The sequence below is a fragment of the Anoplolepis gracilipes genome, chromosome 9, assembly GCF_047496725.1.
Source record: "Anoplolepis gracilipes chromosome 9, ASM4749672v1, whole genome shotgun sequence".
Lineage (NCBI taxonomy): Eukaryota > Metazoa > Arthropoda > Insecta > Hymenoptera > Formicidae > Anoplolepis > Anoplolepis gracilipes.
The window spans coordinates 9,221,843-9,240,719 of NC_132978.1; the positions used below are offsets into that span (position 1 = coordinate 9,221,843).

Consider the following 18,877-nt stretch of genomic DNA (forward strand, 5'->3'; position numbering starts at 1 on the left):
TAAAGTAAAAGCAAAAATTTAAGATATCCCGAAGGCTAATTATACGTAAAGTTACTACGTATATTTATTAATTATGTTACTGTGACATGCGTAATGCAAAAAATTCAAACACAAACAAACATAAAAATTTATAAACAATTTCCGTCGATAAATATGGAAGGTAAACATATCCACCCTTTGGAAGAAACTAAATCGCGATACTGTTGAAAGAGAGAGACAGAGCTAAAAATCTCTTTCATCTCCGTAGAGCGCAAATTATGTTTATATTCGAAGGGCCAAGGATGTTCCAGAAGCGGAAAGGACGTAACTAGAAAACGGCTTGATAAACACCTTGAGCGAGAACATCTATCCATATATTCATGAGAGCCACGGTCTGGCCGACTCCAAAGCCTTTCCCATTATTGCATAAGGTTACACTTTGCGGTCGGTGAAGCAGAAATGCAGACTACGCGAAAATCCCGTCGACGACGACTGTCGTCGTCGTAGACAGCGTACGAAAATCCGTCGGTGCACTTAGCAAGTATTTATGCCATTTCGTCGACACCCTCTCTCAATGATATAAAAAGTTTAAGCAACTCGAATGCAAAAAAAAAATACTTTAAGAAAAGTAAGAATCGCAAATTGAATCGCAAGTTTATGCTTCGCGGTCTCGGGACGTTGCGGAAAGCCGCAACCGCGATCAATTTGCGTTTTACGCGAACGAGACCACATGTTGAAATAAAATACCAAACTGATTAAATTAATAACGTGTTGACCCTACACTTTTCTAATGAACTTTGGCAGAAAGGGAGAAAAGGGAAGGTACGCAGATATTTAAGTTGACATTAGGCGCAGGTGCTCGCGTGCAAAGGAATAATTTGCATACGGTGTGCATGAACTCGGCTTACTCTGCCACACGAGATCAAAAGCGGTTTTCGTGGTTTCGCGAAAAAGCACTTCTAAGCGACATTAGCGATAGGTAGCGCGCGATGTGTCAAAATTTACATAATTTATTTTACGTCACAAGTGCCTCACGCGAAGTGTTATTACGTTAAGAATTACGTTTCATTGTGATCTGCATAAATATCAAGAAATCGGTAGAAAGTATACGATCGCCGATATTGCCACCTTCAATATAAGCGTGCCTATATCGTATGCATTGTATCCGGCAGTAAAGATAATGGGCCAGCTTCGCAAAGTTCCGTATACGTAATGTTATGAAGTCACTACAATCGGTCAAACAGAAAAGGAAAAAAAAATAATAATAAAGGCAGAGGTTTTCACCGCGATAGATTTAATCTGGTATTCTTATAGCTGCCTGCGAAAACAGCTTCCTGATATTATTATTCCTACTGCAGAGAAACTTTCGAGCGAATAACTTCGCAATTAAAATCATGCGGCTCGCGTACACGTAATTCCGAACATAATAACACTTCGCGCAAAGGCACTTATGACACAATAAGAGTACACAGAAAAGTTTAATTTGAGACAGACTCAACTAACACGTTATGAGAGCATCATACATTGCATCGCTATTCCTGGACGAACAAGAATATTAAAAGCAAACCTCGTTAAAATTGTATACCTTCTGTATTAAAATCATTTCAATATTAAACCGTTACCGTTTAACATAATATATTCAGTATATACATCAAAATAATACAATATTATATCAATATTTAAATGTAAACTAAATGTACTACATTATATACATTATTATTATTATTATTATTATTATTAACATAATGTATTATATTACGTTAATAATATAAAATTAGTATGTGCGTGTATGTGTGTGCTCATATGATATATTAATATATTAGCAATATCATAAACTGAATAGCATACATTTATTACATGCATATGTGCAGATATATCGCAATATGTTAACAATATTTGAAAAAAGTTACATAATCTTTAATGTGTTTAATTAAAACATCACAATACGACATTAACTTTGTTAATCAATAATTACCAACCGATTTATGGATGTATTGTCACTGCTCAATAAAAATATGCGGCAGATACCTAGTCAATTTAGAGTAGAAAAGATCGTAGAAAATTAGCTAATCCGGCACCTTAGTACGTGTCACTAATTTTAAATTCAAAGAATGTAAAACTCATGATAATTAATAAATTATTGTCACACATGCTCGCACAATTGCCAATTATATGAGAATGCAGTTCCAGTTTATTTCTATTCATCATATTCTTTTGGTATCGACTTTTTGTTTATACTATCGTTTAATGCTGTATGTGCGTATTTATGGATCTATATGATGTTTAAAAGATACTTATTCTTTCAAGTAAATATATTTAAAAAAAAGCAATTAATTGCGAGAGAGAATCTTCTATAACAAAATTCTTGATTTGCAAGAAAGACATCTCTGATAAATTCGAAATTGTCAATTGGCTTTTGGAATATCGTGTCGGCAAGCAGCAACGCGAGCAGATTGCGGTCTCCAGTGAATCACTATAAATTCATCAAAAACAATTTAATCCCAGAGTATAGGTCAAGTGGAAACCATCGCATACATCGTTCCCCCGATTTTAGTTGCAGGTCGATCGACAACCAATCGAAAGAGAGGGAACGTTTGGCCTCTCGAAACACGCTTCTATCCAAAGCTAGAAGTCAAATCAATATTTTCGGATTCAAATATGGAAATCCAAATTCAGATGTATGGAAATTTATTCGTGCCGATAACTCTGATAAACCATGGATACGCGAATATTCTAACACCCTTCGAACCAGCCGAGATCGAAGTACAAAGTCATTCCGAGATTAACTGTACCTGCGGGAACTACGTGTGATAAACCAAAAATCGTGCCGTTGTTATATATCGAGTGGTACCGAGTTTCTACGTTCGTGGCAAAAATCATTTCTGGCATGCGTTTTACCCGCGTTAACGAGTTCCACCAACTTGCTAAAGTAGCAACGACAATGGTGGTGGTGGTGGTGGTGGTGGTGGCGGTCAGCGTCTTCAAATCATTCTTTTTTAATTTCACGGTCAGTGACGATATCTATTGTATCTTTTTCTCAGCGACAAATATCGTGGCGCACGAGACTGTAGAAAAAAAGATAACACGCAAATTGAACAAGCTATGAGTATGGAAATGAGACGTATATTAAATCCGAAAAAGAGAGAAAGTTGGTATCAAATGTAAATGTGATCGGACGATGAAAAGAAAAAGCAAGTAAGAAGAAACATTTTTGTCATCAAAAAATTTTCTTAAATTAATTAAGCTCTTAATAACGATGAAGCTTTCAGCGAACACAGAAACACAGAAAGCATTGTCAATCAAATCAAATTAATAGAAAATTAATTATAAAATTGCATTATTTATCAATGTAAATCATTTCAATGCATTGATTTGTTTTGTAATTAAAAGGTCTTTGATTATGCATAAATGTAAAACATATTAATAAATTTGTTGAAATCAGACATTAATTAGAATTTTAAGAGTAACAAAAATTGTCTACTTATATAGAAAGCATACAAAAAATAATTAAATATTATATTTTAAGGATACAAATTTTATTCATAATACGTTAGTATCTTATAAAAAATAGCATATGTATTTATGTTAAAATTATGTTCGTATAGTTAAAAGTATTTTAAAGTATACTAATTATATATATCTACTATTATTGCTAAATAAAAATTTAATATCACACAATTGTAGCGAATAATTCAGATTTTTTCCGCTTTGCATTGCAGAAATGCGTTTCCATCCAGGGTCAAACGAACTCGAAAACGCGACGAAACAGTCTAGAAAAAAAAAAAACAGAGAGAAAACAGACTCGAAGACAAAGGCAGACAGAGAAAAGCATCGCCCACGATGGCGTTGTCTTCCTCTTCTCCTGTTGACTTCCTACCCGCCGACAATTTCATCGGCACGCTCGAGTTGCCTAGCGGGCAGAGCGTTGCGTCCCCTATAAAAGCGAGGGTAGACGATAGCGGTACCAGTGTGTGCTCACTGCCGACCAACATGAACAGCACCGACAAGCTGAAAGTGAGTAGTTCCAGTAAGATAACTCACCGCTTCTAGAAGCACGAGCCATACGTTACATGGCTAAATTGTGCGACGCGCTGCAGTCTTTTACATATTTTTAAGCATTATGATTCGTTTACTAAATGCAATGATTAGCCTTTAAGACAGATTTTGACTTGCGGATTTCTACGACATGAAAATCAAAATTATTAAATGTTTTTTTTGGATGCTAATTGTTTTCAAAAACATTATTAGAATATTATAACGTATCTTAAAAAATTTCAGCAAGATTATACACCAATTACATCCGCTCAGAATTTTATCTAATAATCGTTGTTTTACTTCAACTTTTAAATTACTTTAAAAGTATATTTTCTTTAATCTGATAATTTTAAAAAATAAATTTAATTTTCTTATCATTAAAAATTTTCTATTGATATTATGATTAAAATTATTAATTTAATCGATACAATATTTAAGGCCTTGTATGATCTCATTCTACAAAACATCAGATAAATCGTCGATGCAAAATACAGGATAAGACCTTTCGTGAAATCTCGTGTTAGCATTAACAAAACAAACTGCAACAAAGTTTATACATGAAGCATGACGCTAAATCTTTGTATAATGCAAACTCTAAGATCACATTCATCGTACGATTTATAAATTCAGAGACAATTATATTTCCTTGCTTCCGGCAGGTGATACTCTTATGCGGCCTCGTATTATCGGTCGTAGCTGAAGAGGCAAAAAAGACAGAGTCCAGCGTTCAGCCAAAAGATGAGAAGTCAAAACGCGGTTTGGAACTGAGTCTGGGCGATCACGGTGGTTTCGGCGGCGGTTTCGGCGGCGGTTTCGGCGATGGCGGATTCGGTGGTCACGGCGAAATAATTTCCACCGATCACATCAAAGCGGTAACAGTCACCAAGCATGTGCCGGTACCGCACCCATACCCGGTGGAGGTCACGAAGCACGTGCCCTACCCGGTGAAGGTGCCGGTTAAAGTGCCCGTCGACCGTCCGTATCCGGTCCATGTACCGCAACCTTACCCGGTAGAGGTTACGAAGCACGTGCCTTATCCGGTAGAGAAACCAGTGCCCTACCCAGTCAAGGTGCCCGTAAAGGTGCCCGTCAAGGTGCCCTATCCAGTCAAGGTGCCAGTCAAGGTTCCGGTCGAAATAGCGAAACCAGTTCCCTACCCCGTCAAGGTACCCGTGGTTGTCAAAGAACCCTATCCCGTGGTCGTTAAAAGTCATCATGACGAAGGCGGCTTCGGCGGCGGATTGGAACTCGGCGGACACGACTTTGGCGGCGGTTTTGAACTCGGCGGTGATTTCGGCGGATACGGACATCATTGAGACAAAATTGCCGTAGGAAGGAAGCAAGGACCCGCGTCGTTGATCGTCCCCTTTTGTCTGACGATAAAAGGCGAGACGAGGAAGCTTTATTCGAGGAATCGATCATCGAGAGATCGAGGAGCAACTGACAGAGCGATTACATCGTTCTAATAAAAATACTAACGCGACATCAATATTCTATTTTATTGCGATCCTATCCTCGAATTGTACTATACACCCTGTAAATGTAAACACGAATAAAGTATTCTTTTGTATGTAACGATTTGCTTACGAAACTGCTAATGTCGAAGAGCATGAGGGAAGGCTTAAAGGAGACGTATTAGTCTGACACGTTACGCGATTATGAAGAATTGCGAGTGGAACTTTCACTCGTTGATATTACGCGAGTTGCGCTAAGAGAGAGATACACCTGTTTTACCGTAAACGGTATACGTACCACTAGAAAAACACAAGCGTAGGGATCGTTAAAGTAAACGGCGTATTCAACTCGAGAGGGATAAGTGTAAGAAGTAAATGTCAGAGCGTGCGAAAATTGCGCGGCGGAGCGGTAAATATTTCCCTGTGAATGTCCTCTCGCCTCTCTCTTTAAATTAATCTCGCCTTTCGACACACGCATCACGCGCCACCATGCGCGACGTATGCGTCTCTTGCGCAATAAGGATTCGGTCAACCATCGTTAAGCCGCCAACTGCGTCGTTTGATTTTTCAGGGCTGCACCGATAATTTCTACGACGCAGTGGGAAACGTGTACGCGTACGTGTGCGTGTGTGTGTAAAAATCACGAAAGGGGCTGTTGCCAAACATCGTGCGATTTCAACATATCGTCGCTCACGCACGTTGCCTTTACGACACTCTTATTCGATACTATCAGAATAATTTATATCGACAGAAATATTCGTCTAATAGTGTCTTAGATAGTTGCTTGGCATTCGAGTTTGATCTAATTATGCGTTGTATACAACGTGTTCCGAAATATGTGATTTTTATATTATTTAAATACTTACTACGTGAATTTCTATAATTTAAACTGGTTTGGAAATTATTAAATTGACGCTTTCGATTTATGCCTCAAGGACAACCTGTCAGATACAAAATGTTAAACCTCTCATTTATTCGGTCATATCTAATATTATAATAATGTTTGTGTTCCTGAAATATCTGAGCATAAATTACAAACGATAGTAAATTACCTACATCCTTGCATATCTCAATTTAATAGATCATTGATCTAATTGGGGATAATTCTACGTAAAATCTATCTGAATTCAAACATCATGCCGACATCGTCGAGATTAATAGACTTCCTCATATTTTGTCCTCTCGTTTCCGTAAAAGTTTCGCATGCACGTGAATAATGTCACCATTGCGCTCGCTTTCGCGCGATTCTAAACTTGTACCAGATCCAACTTTCCTTTCGTGTTATACGATACAATACACAGTACAACGTCCATCTTATAGGTAACTATGGTAATAGAACGCAAACCTAATTGCCTCCCACGATAATAGACCTGTACTTTGGCTATACAAGTTCCTCCAACTACATACATCTTAGATACCATTATGCACGATCCATTCTGCGGTGGCATGACTCGCGATAGGATGTCTCGTTAATATGTGGTTACCGCGTAAATCGAGCCGGCCCGAGAGATATGAGACACACGAGAGACATTTACCCCCGTCGTCGGCTTGTTCTCTCGCAAGTCTCTCTTCCTATTTGTTGGTGCCTTACTTTCGTTGAGGTTCCGATACCGTGCGATCGGATAACAGCATCGTTTCGCCACACCCTGGATTCATTTCCGCGTGCTGAGTCCGCTTCCGTCGCGCGTGCTAAACTAGAAATTGAAAGCGGCCGATCGTAAACGATTCACGATCTTAACGTCCAGGAAACGTCAGCTCCCGGGTCGAGAGAGATCGTCACGCTTGCTCGTTACGTATAAACGATGTAATTCGGCAAAATTACAGGGAACGATGATGATATGCCTTTGTTTGGGTGTTGTAAATGACTTTTGTTATGGGTGAACTATACTTTATGAGCATCGTTACGATCGCGAAAATCGATTGGTCACGAAACAGCAATACGCTCAATATCCCACATGAAATCGATTAAGAGAAATGTGAACCCTGACAAACATTGTTGTATAAGATAGAGCAGGCATCGCGAGAGAAAGATAGAGAGAAAAAGAAAACTAAGTCTCAAGATAAAATCTTCTCGCGAAAATGTATTACGCGTTCGATCGAAATACGCGGTCGCTCGATGAGCGAATCTCGCATTATCCAACACGCTGCGTGTGTCGAGAGTAATCATAGTTAATGGTCTAGGAAGTTCATGCAAAAAAAAAAAAAAAAAAAAAAAAGGAAAAAGAAATTTCTTCCATCAGCCGTGAAACACACGTGCGTACGAAAATAAATCGAGATGCGCACATTACGTTTATAAACATTCAGGATAGTCGAGATTATATAATATATGTAAATGTGCACAGTGACTTTGCTCTTTCTTTCAACCATGACGCAATATCTTCTTCAATAAGCGGCAGACCATTCAAGAAAAGCGCGTGCGATTGATTCTTTAACATTCTCGGAGAAAAAGAAAGAGAGAAAAAAAAGAAAAAGAAAGAAAGGAAGATATACGCTATAGTATTATAATAATCATAAAAGTATTTCTCTATATTTATATACAAACCAATCATATCATTCAAACTGGTTGCACATAATATTTATTTTTTAACTCTGAAAACACGAAATCGCTTAAAAAGAACTGTTATATTGATTCGCCTGACATATAAACGATTAGCTTTCTTTTGAATGCAATGCTATCATGCAAAATAAAATTGTATATATATCTTAACGTTTCGTCTCGATTATGCAAGATATGTTTCTTATGCGTGTGATTTAAGACTTATGACTCGACGCTAGCAGCGTCGGTTACAGTGAGTCTCGGTTACAAACATCTGCTCGTCAATTTGGAAAAAATCATGAGGATTTTGATGTTGACGATATATTAATCATCGAATGATAGCGTTACGTCAAACATCCCATCATGATAGACGTGGTTCGAAGCACAATACAGGCTTGTAATCGGTTGCAAAATATCGATATAGCAATTTTATGCAAATGTAAAATTCGATCGATTTTTACGGGCTTTTATTAATAAGATTCCATGCATTTGTTGCGCCGTTAATAAATTTTTACGCGGCGATTTTATCGCGCCCAATTAGAGAAATCTCGAGAACAAAGAAATGGCACGGCTGGTTGAGACAGAAAATTATGATTATTGCATTGTGTGCACTTTTGTGGTTACTCTCTTCCGGTTCTCCGCAAAAAATGCATCGCGAAAACGCGTCGATATAATGTGTATGATTGCGATGTGGCGATAATATTTAATGTCCTGAAATTATGTGCGTGCTAGTACATTGCATATTAATAAAAAGTTAATAAATTTGAACATAAACTTTAAAAAAAACTGAAAATATGTAATATCTTTATGTTATTTTAATTTTTCATAAACTACGAAAAGGCTAACAATATTCAATATATTTTCCTGGCCGAAAAGAAATATCGAAATCCTTTCTATAACGTCATGTATGCCGATATCACCGCATGTTTGCACGGGAAAATGATCGCCGACATAATATTGATATTGTCAATAGCGTAATCCGAAATTCATCTTTCCTAGGAAGTCTGTACTTCCATAGCAAAATTTGATGACCTCGAAGAGAGAAATTTCGAGAAATTAATCGAAGAAATGGAAAAAGTAAATGTCGAATGTGGCTTATCTTTCATGAAGTAATAAAAATGTTTCAATATTTAATAAGTACAGAGCGCAAATCGTGTAATGTAATATCAATAGAAGTCAATTGTTTTAACTTATAATAAAATTACAGTACTTAGTATATAACTTTACGCTATCTTTTATTGATATCGCATATTTCACGAAATAAAAATGCAACGAAAATAGTGATTTCTAGAAAATGTAATTCTCATTATTGTTTCATTAACTGGACATTACATATCTTTTTCATAAATTTTTGATTAATTAAATATGAAATTATAATATATCTTATTATAAAAGTTTAATTATACGTGCACTTCGTATTTATTTCCTTTCGGATAATCTCTCGTTCATATATATTTATTTAGCAGCAAACATCATATCTTGATATAATGTTAAAAATGAAAGAGAAAAAAAAAAAAGGTAAATTATAATATCGTGTAAATAATACGAAATGTGTATTTTCATACACACACACATTTATTTAAAGTTTTACATACATATATTTATTATATTAAATATATATATATATATATATATATATATATATATATATTTCAAATAAATAAATAAATAAGAAATGTAAAAATTGCATATAAAAGCGAACATTATATCTAAGTCTATTATTACATGCAATTAGAAATAATTGATCATAGCTGAATTGCACATTAATTCTCATACGTGCGTAATAGTAATAAATCTGAGGTTAACCGAGCAGTCAAGAGTAAATTGCTCTGGTATCGATCCCAAATACTGAGATAACTCTAAAGAATTAAAAAAAAAAGAGTAGATTATAATAAATTAAGGAAAGTGAATGGTTCTAATTAACTCGTATTTTAAATGTAATTCATGGTATTTTTTATAGTCGTATTAAAGTTATGGCTAAATCTGCCAAACTTGGAACTTCTAAGTCTGTAATTATCCGAGGTATAACATACAAATGGATTTACTTTATTATGCTCATGAAAAGTTCTTGCTAAAAAAGATTTAACTCCCAATTTTGTTATTTGCCTATATACATGTTAAGGTTTTCATTTATATTTATCCATATTTATTACTGTTTGTATAATATATTATATATACAATATATTAATACCTTTATTATAACATTCACAAATATTTATCTATGAAAATGATTAAAATTATTTTTATGTATTTTAATTTGTAGTTAATGAATTATTTTTTGGTTTATATTTATAATACAATAATTGCCAGTGTGTATGTTTATGTATTTCCCGATCAATTTAATATAACTGCACACACATAGAACTTCTTTCTGCCTACTTAGTCAGACCAGTCAAACGCACTAACCGAGTCCAACATTAACCATAAACCACAGTTTTATATTCAACTTGACCGTTTAATCTTAAACTGTAGAAAATAGTCTGAAAGTTCCATTCGATTTGCGTCGCTTTTCTTAATTACGTTAGTAACAATAATATATCGATTCATGAGAAAGTCACAGCTGACAGGTAAGTAATATCCTAGCACAAATAGTCTGATATAATTCAATAAGGTTATTACCTTAATACCTTGCGTAATATCGAAGGTAAATTTGCGGAATTCTTATAAAGTGCGCCGCAAAAAAAAACATCATTAAACTTATCGTTAAAGTAACAGTCTCTATTGTTCGGCGAAACTATAAATTTAACTTTCATAAGAAGTAGAATATCTCCAGCAAATTGCATATTACGTGATAAAAAGGAAAGATCAAATTTGTTTTATCGCCGTTCAAGAATTGATTGATAGCGAAACACCCAATCTTTTTCTTTTTAATCATAATTTTTTGCAAATAATTTGCTCTTGTATCTCTCATAATATAATTTCGCTATAATACAAGTATAAATATATAATATTCTTCAAGTTTAATAATACATAGAAACAAATAGAAGAAATATATACATATATAAATGTTTTAAAAAATTTATTTTTTTATTATTTGTCAGAGAATAATTAAATTGTTAAGAAAAAAAAAGATTTGAGGAAAGATCAGTCAAGTCTAAAACCACAAGTGCCGTGTGTTTTATAAGAGTAACAGCATTAATCTTTCTCTCCTTTTGTCATGTTATTTTCTCATTCGTTGCTTTATTTATGCTGTGTTGTTATTTAAGCTTTGAAAGCTTTCCTACCGAAGATCGGAAAGATCGTATATAGTCATGTGCACGAACGGTGTCGTAATATCATCGCCGTACGGCACGTCCAGCAGTGCTGTTCGCAATGCAATAACCGCGATTACGCATTACCTGACTATGAGCACTTCCTTGATACAGGATCGCGTTTATGCATCGCTACCGGTGCAACGTAAAAGTGCATCGACTTTCGCGCGGTCTACCTACTTACCTAGCTACTTTTGCCGGTCGCCTCACGTGAGTGCGATTTTCCCGTGCGAGGCTTTTCGTTCTCCTCGTCTGGGATATAAACGCGAGGGAAATTGCGCCGTCACGATTCAGTTTCCCGTAACATTAACTACTTTGCCGTGTAATGTTGCACTTGGCGAAAATAACGTGGTTGAATATTATACCGCGATGCGTGCACAATGATATGCAGATTAATACGTTTCTGCAAGTTGTGGAACAATGAGAAAGATTGCCTTAAATTCATTAAAAAGATTTAATTAAAGGATATCACTCTTCTCAATATACGCATCAGAATTATAAAATTTGCGGTAAAAATTAAAGAGAAATGTATGTATTCTCATAATGGATAATTCGCAAAGTATCAATCGATAAAGATTTAGGAAGGGAAAGCAAACGTTGCAATCACATTAGTGAATGTTAATATATATGTGTGAAATGACGTATTTACTATCTTACTAATTAAATAACGCAAAATTTAATGTATATGTGTAGTATGGTAAATCATGTACGTATTATATGCTATTAGAACTCGATTTTTCTCTCTCTCTCTTTCTCTTTCTCTCTTCTCAATCTTGTTTTTTACATAATTATATAAAATCTCTCATAACACATAGTGGGATTATGCAATATATTCTCTCATTTTTGTGCTATAAAAAAAAGTGGAGCAACATGAAATTATAGATTAATCGTGATAAGACAGAAAGCAGATTGCTTGTTAAGCAACAAAAATGTATAAAAAGAAATAGCTTAAGATTTTTATGATAATTGTATATAAGAATTCCGTTTCAAATTAAAGAAAACAACTTGCATCCTGTCGAGAGTTAAGCTTTGCTACAAGGCATATCTCCTGAGTCCGGATTTACGACATCACGATAATTTTAGGTGCAATAACATAAAAAGTTTCCGCGAGAGATGTTTCTCAACTAACGTCCAGCCGGAAAGTACAACCGTTTCTATTATCACATACACATTGGTAGAGTAATTAAAAACGTATATGAAATGGACATTAATGTATTTTATATCTTTATGTGATCATTTAAAATTTATTTCTGTACGACGTTGTTCAACACGAACGGTTCCGGTTACGTAATCAGCTGAGAGATCAGATAGGTTCAGTCTAAATGACGGCAAAGAAGCATATTATCAAAGAAATTATTATCTATCGAATTATTAATCATACACAACCCACACAGAGTTTTCTTTTATTCCGAAATAAAGTGAATGTCGTTTTCAATGAACCCAAGAATTAAAAAATAATCATTAATCTAATGCAAATTAATGAAATTATATATATTATATATTGAAATTATACACACACAATATATTAAATCAAGTGAATTGGAAATAAACTCATCAATCTTAAATTCCATAAGTATATTTTTCCCTGAAAATATTTCAGTTACCTTTGAATTCTTTTGGATTCTTCAATCCTTTTATAGCGAATTTTAGAAATAATTAACAACTAGCTGCTAAGATATCGAACCTGATAGATAAATATAAATAACTCTGATTCTGACATATGAAAGGAGAAACAAAAAAATAGTCAATTCAGACGAGGATCAGAACGAAAAAGATGTTATACTTTTGAATTCGATTATTATTTTATGAAGTGTTTTTAACGATGCATAATTAATTGTGTAATTAATTAATTACACAACTATAACTCTAATTGTCTAATTAATTTAATATTTATCTTTAATTATTTCTCTTGTACCAATTTATTAGTTCGCTTCTATCTCGCGATAGTCGAACTATATAGTCGAAAGTAATTATGAAGGATTACATTCTTCATAATATATGTCATATGATCCGGTAACCCGATCGGATCTTTCATCCGAAAGATTTTCTTGAAATGCCAGAGGTATCATTTTAGGAATCAGCAAGTTCTAAATAAGTTTAACACTTCGTAATCGCTTAAGTAACGAGAAGAAAATCGAACGCGACTATTCGCTTTATAAGATAATTATAGTTCATCCGTCCGATAATTGTTATTCTCGACTTTCCGTCGTTGCAGAAAATAAGCAGCAAATATTACGCAGTTCGAAAATGTCGCTTATTTTTGCCGATAAATATCAAAGGCAGAAAACAAGAAAATCTTTGAAAATTTTATTACAAAAAAAATACTAACATAAAATATTTTCTCATCGCTAAATTTGCAAATTAAATTTTTAAAAAAACTAAAAAATATATGATATCATAATTTAATTATTATCAATCAAATAACATCACGCAATTTGTATGCAAAATTCTTTTAGTGTTCATTCAATAAATGATAAGTAGAAATTAAATTATAATATACATAATATTTCTTTGCTAGATTAGCATACTAATTTAGCAAATGCTGCGGAAGAGGCCATCATATATTACGCTCAATCTTGTGCCATCGTGTTCAGAAAATAGAAAAAATAAAGGCAAAAAAGGTTTAAAATATCAATATATATATATGATGAACTTGGGTATAATATACCTCATATTATTCGTTTTAATAATCTAATATTTATAATTTATAATAATAATCTATAATAAATAATTTAATAATCTAATAATCATATATTTTATTTTACCTTCTTTAGTTGTAGATCATACTTAATTTCAGTCTTTGTATGCCAGTTTACCATAAACATGCCCGTGAACATCATTCTGAAAAAAAGCAATAAACTACATTAGACGCAATAACAAATCCGTAATTAAAAAGTTCCTGAATGGAAATATACAACATAGGACTCAGTATAAAATGTCATTTTCAAATAATTAATAGAATAAACTTTATTTTGTAATACGCAATCAAGAAAATTAATATTTTTTTTGTATAACATTCGTAAACAACTTTCTCTTCAGTGAAATTAACTTTTCAAAAATCTTTCGACTCTGAAAAAAACAGTTATATCATATATATAGTTATATCCAACATTCCAGAATAAAAATGAATAGTACAAGCTAGGACTTTTTATAGCTAAATTTAATTAAGATTATATTAAAAAATAAAGTTCTGTATGATATTAAATTATATTTGTACTATATATTTTTAATATAATTTTATATAAATAAATAAATAAATATATATATATATATAATTTATTGTATATAAAATGACTTGATTATGATCAATAGTTCTTAATATTTTAATTAGGAATCGTCATTGTATTAGTAATAACAGCAAAATTAGTCATCAATTATGTCAACGTGTAGTAAACATGAATTTAGACTTAATTAATGAGAATACAATAAAAATTAAAAATTGTTTATACTGTTGAAATTAATATGTGAAAGATGTCATTAAAGAACAATTAAATGATTTTATTTTACAAAAATTATAATAGCGAAAAGTTATAACTTGTAACATTTTTGTGGTTATAATTAATGAACGTTATATATAATTCTTTTACATTAAATAAATATTAAGTAAATAATCCTTTTATAGTAATATATGCATGATGCTGAAGAAAAGATCTGTATGCAGTATTATTTTCAAACCAGTACTATATATCTGTGCATTTGTATTTTATTTAAATATAGATTGTGTTTATATATGCTATAGAGAGAAAATTTAAGAGAAAGAAACATTTATATACAATAAAAGAATAAGTATTTTCTTAGACTAAAGAGTTCTAGAGTTTGTAATTTCTTTATTATTTACATACATATTATATATATTATATATATTATATATAATATATATAATATATATAATATTTAATACAAATTTATATAAAAATTATTGAAAAATAAATTTCCAAGAAACTTATTAATATTAAAAGTAAAAAATTTAATTACATCTAATCAGGTTGAGTATCATGTTTTGTTTCAACAATAGCTTCTGCCAGTTCGGTGGATCCAATAATTTCAGAAGTAATATCTTTCTGTGCATTATTATCTGTACATTCTTGATGAGTAGAAATACTTTCATCTGGCACTGTTATTTCTTTTACATTAATATCACTATTAGAATTAATAATTTCAGGAGGATTATCTTGTGTTGTATTATTATCATTGGTAGTTGTGTTAACATTTGCGTTTATTGCACGCTTCAAAGCCAAATATTCCTCTACTGATCCTGTTGGAGTTTTTTCGGAGGTAACAGCTGTATCAGTTGATGAAGATTGTGAAGACAAATTCAAATTTGGTGATTTACTCAACTTAGATAATCTTTGACGCTCTCTCAATCGTTTGCGAATCTCAGACTGTATCTTAGATTCTTTTATTACATTTTGAACATCATCAGTTTGATAATAGCGTGATGCCCAAGTTTCCATCGAGTCTGATTTTGGCAAAGTTTCTTCAGATGCAGATTGTTTAGGTTCTTCTTGAGAAGAAAGAATAACTTCATCTTGACTCTTCTCTTCATCACAATTTTCTATATCCATAACGTCACAATAATCATCTAAATCATCTAAATCAATTACCTCATCTAAATCTGTCAATTTGTCTGCTTCAATTCTACTTTCTTTCGATATTTCTTCTTTTGTCTTATTCTTTTCCTCCGTGATAACATTATTGTCAAAAAGGTTTAATTGCTCTGTAGTATTTACATCACTTGATTGTTCTATAATCTCAGTAGTATTAATTTGTTTTGATTTGGAAGTGTTTTCACTGGTAGAAGAAGTAAGTAATTTTGTATGTGACTTTTTTTTTGATTTTTTGCGTCTCTCGGCAACGTTATCTGCAGAAATTGATATTGATAACGTATTGTTCTTAATATCCACACTTCTATCAGGCATTATTGTTCTTGTTTCGCTACTTAAATCTGTTTTGGTTACAATATTTGTATTGTGTATCCCTGTTATTTGAGTTGTTAAAATTTTGCTAGAATTCTTCGCATTTTCATCGGAACCGCTCGCAGATTTTCCAGTTTCCGTTACACGTCCCTTTTCCTTTTGACTTGCTCGTGTTTCATCATGACCTCCTCCATCACTATCACTAGACAATAATTCAACGACTGGGGTAGGTTGAATTACTAAAACAACATCTTCGCCTTCATCTTCGCCTTTACTTTGTTGAGCACTGATAATTTGTTCTAACTGCTTGCGACAGTTTTCTTTTGCCTTGTCATCGTCGTGTCGCGTTCCAATGTTATTTTCTATTGTTTGATTGTCATTTATTTCTGATGAGTTAGTGGATGGAATTATGTCCTCCTCTTTTCGTATCAAAGCTCTTATAGCGCGAGCTCGCATTTCTAATTCTAATAAATCCAACAAACTGTCTCCATCTTTTCCTTTGTCTTTTTCATCCTCTTTTTTAATTTTAATATTCTTATTAGTTTTATCATTATTTTCACTTTTAATACTACATTTTGCTTTAGAATTAAGCTTCTCTGGATCATTTTTCTTAATATGTGTTTTTCTTTTATTTATTTTATCTTTTTTTATTAACTTTTTTTGTCTACCATTTTCCTTTTTGGGTGTATCATCATCTGTCAACCATTCTTCTGTATCAGAAATGATTTCTAGAGAAGGTCCTATTGAAAGAAATATACAATAATTAGATAGTATTATTTTTAAGGTTTAATTTATATACTTTATATGATATTCAATATGCACATACCTGAATCATCTGATTCACTTGTGTCTGAAGATTCCAACATAGGTTTGCCATTTAATTTTGCTAATATTCTAGCTTTAGACATACCATTTAATTCATTGACACAGTATTCTTCTAGTTCACTTAACTCTAGATGCTGTGTAAACAAAAAATAACATACTCTTAAATATACTTTTATATAAAAATTAATAGTAATAAAATTAAAATTTTTATATAAAAATTGTATCAATTTATAAATATGATGCAACTTACTTTCAAAACTTGAGGCAGCATCATACGAATCTTTTCTGGCTTAACAGATTTAAAAAGTTGTCGAGCTAATTCCTTGCGATTAGATAAATAATTCTTAATTGGTTTTAAATCTCTTGTATCAATTTCTTCTTCATCTGATGATAATGATGAAGATGTACAAGAAGATAGACTGCTGTGTTCCTTAAAAAACTTATCTTTAAAGCATTGTGTAGTAAAAATCTCTTATTGAATAAAACCTCTCTATAATTTATAAAATAAGATATTCAAAATATGATTATTAATAATTACCTCACTGCTACGTATATTATTTCTAGTCTTGGACATATTTATATATTTATTTAATGCAAGAAATAATTTTTTCCAGCTGAATAATTTACATCTGAAAAAAATATAGATTAAGAAGTCTACATTTTATTACATGATATTTTTATATTTTCTCAAATAAGAAGTATATGTTGACGTAAAAAAAGAAGGAGAAGCATAAGAAATCATAGAAAACTGTAAGTAATAAAATTGTGTAAAAAATGTAATTTAATAAAAAAAATAATTGATTAAATAATTTATAGTTTTATAATTCTATACTTACACACACTTTAGATTAGTACCATGCTATATTAAAGATAAAGTTAATAAAAACTACACATAATTATCCTTATTCATGACGTACAAAAGGTCATAATATTTGACTTATCATACAAACAGAATAAATAATAATTTATTTCGTTCACTGTCAATACTGCACATGTATACACATTTCATTAATATATGACAGATAACAGAGTATGAAGTACACAAGATACTAGATGCTAGTCATACTAAAGCTTTGTTCCGAAACTCACTACCAGCAGTTCACGAAGTTTCGGAACGCCTAGTTACATTTATAATAACAGAAAATCAGAGAGAAGCCTGAGAGACACCACGGCTCGGTTTTACGTGATACCTGAAAGCAATACGCCCATAGATATCGCTTCCGATATCTATGGATACGCCCTCTGTAGATATAAAAACGTGGACATTGAACTACATAGCCAATGTCCACCAATGTTCTCAATGGATAACACATAATGCGCACAGTTTTGGTTGCGATCCGTGCTATGTCCACAAAATTTATTAACACATTTTGCTTATTTACTTTCACCTAAAAATAATTTGTTATTTCTCCACACTGGCAATAATTTACTTTTAATATCAAATAACCATGTAAATATTGTCAATATTCTAATTTTGCCAATAATATCTTAATTTTTGGTAATTCTTTTTCTTTTATTAAACGCTATTTTTAAATTCTACATTTTACAAATTAAAACTTATTTTATACAAAAAAAAAATTTTCTTTCAACAATTTAATAATTTAGAGTACTATTATATTGTTCTACAAATACAATAATAAATTATTAGATATCGATAGATTCAATTAAATGAAATAAAAATCAGATATATTATATGTATACGTATATATACAAAATTTTTTTAATTAGAGAAAAATGTTAATTTTTTACTTATTTAAGTAAAGATTGTCCGAATTATATCGTGTTCACTGTCATAATCGTAAAAATTTCATTAATTTTCATTACATATTATTTTAAAAAAGATAAAATAAAAAATAAAAGTTTTAATTTTTACTTGACAAG

General features: G+C 32.1%; 2 protein-coding genes across 4 annotated transcripts; one reads left to right on the plus strand and one right to left on the minus strand.

Annotated features, from left to right (window-relative positions):
* The first annotated feature begins 3,804 nt into the window (after positions 1 to 3,804).
* LOC140669775 (uncharacterized) lies at positions 3,805 to 5,589 on the plus strand. The gene is made up of 2 exons (XM_072899887.1): positions 3,805 to 3,993; positions 4,674 to 5,589. Exons 1-2 carry the CDS (start codon positions 3,820 to 3,822, stop codon positions 5,328 to 5,330), a joined length of 831 nt encoding a protein of 276 aa, XP_072755988.1. The 5' UTR covers positions 3,805 to 3,819; the 3' UTR covers positions 5,331 to 5,589.
* An 8,067-nt stretch (positions 5,590 to 13,656) lies between these two features.
* On the minus strand, positions 13,657 to 18,030 carry LOC140669774 (uncharacterized). Of its 3 annotated transcripts, XR_012047402.1 has the most exons (7): positions 17,833 to 18,030; positions 17,535 to 17,625; positions 17,247 to 17,426; positions 16,998 to 17,130; positions 15,231 to 16,911; positions 14,021 to 14,096; positions 13,808 to 13,830 (listed from the first exon to the last, which is right to left on the minus strand). XR_012047402.1 is itself a non-coding variant. In XM_072899884.1 (6 exons), the coding sequence occupies exons 2-5, from the start codon at positions 17,568 to 17,570 to the stop codon at positions 15,233 to 15,235; spliced, it is 2,028 nt and encodes a 675-aa protein (XP_072755985.1). In that variant the 5' UTR covers positions 17,571 to 17,625; positions 17,833 to 18,030; the 3' UTR covers positions 13,657 to 14,096; positions 15,231 to 15,232. The 3 variants fall into 3 exon arrangements, 2 of the variants coding, with proteins under 2 accessions (XP_072755985.1, XP_072755986.1); XM_072899884.1 differs by having other exon boundaries at positions 13,657 to 14,096; XM_072899885.1 differs by lacking the exons at positions 13,808 to 13,830; positions 17,833 to 18,030 and having other exon boundaries at positions 17,247 to 17,440.
* Between the last annotated feature and the right edge of the window lie 847 nt (positions 18,031 to 18,877).

Excerpts from the sequence above, each read along its gene's own strand:
- LOC140669775 (XM_072899887.1), top strand. The coding sequence starts at position 3,820 with ATGGCGTTGTCTTCCTCTTCTCCTGTTGACTTCCTACCCGCCGACAAT. Across the intron at positions 3,994-4,673 it reads ACAGCACCGACAAGCTGAAA|GTGATACTCTTATGCGGCCT; the intron begins GTGAGTAGTTCC and ends TGCTTCCGGCAG.
- LOC140669774 (XM_072899884.1), bottom strand. The coding sequence starts at position 17,570 with ATGTCCAAGACTAGAAATAATATACGTAGCAGTGAG. Across the intron at positions 17,427-17,534 it reads ATAATATACGTAGCAGTGAG|GAACACAGCAGTCTATCTTC; the intron begins GTAATTATTAAT and ends AAGTTTTTTAAG. Across the intron at positions 16,912-16,997 it reads AAGTGAATCAGATGATTCAG|GACCTTCTCTAGAAATCATT; the intron begins GTATGTGCATAT and ends TTCTTTCAATAG.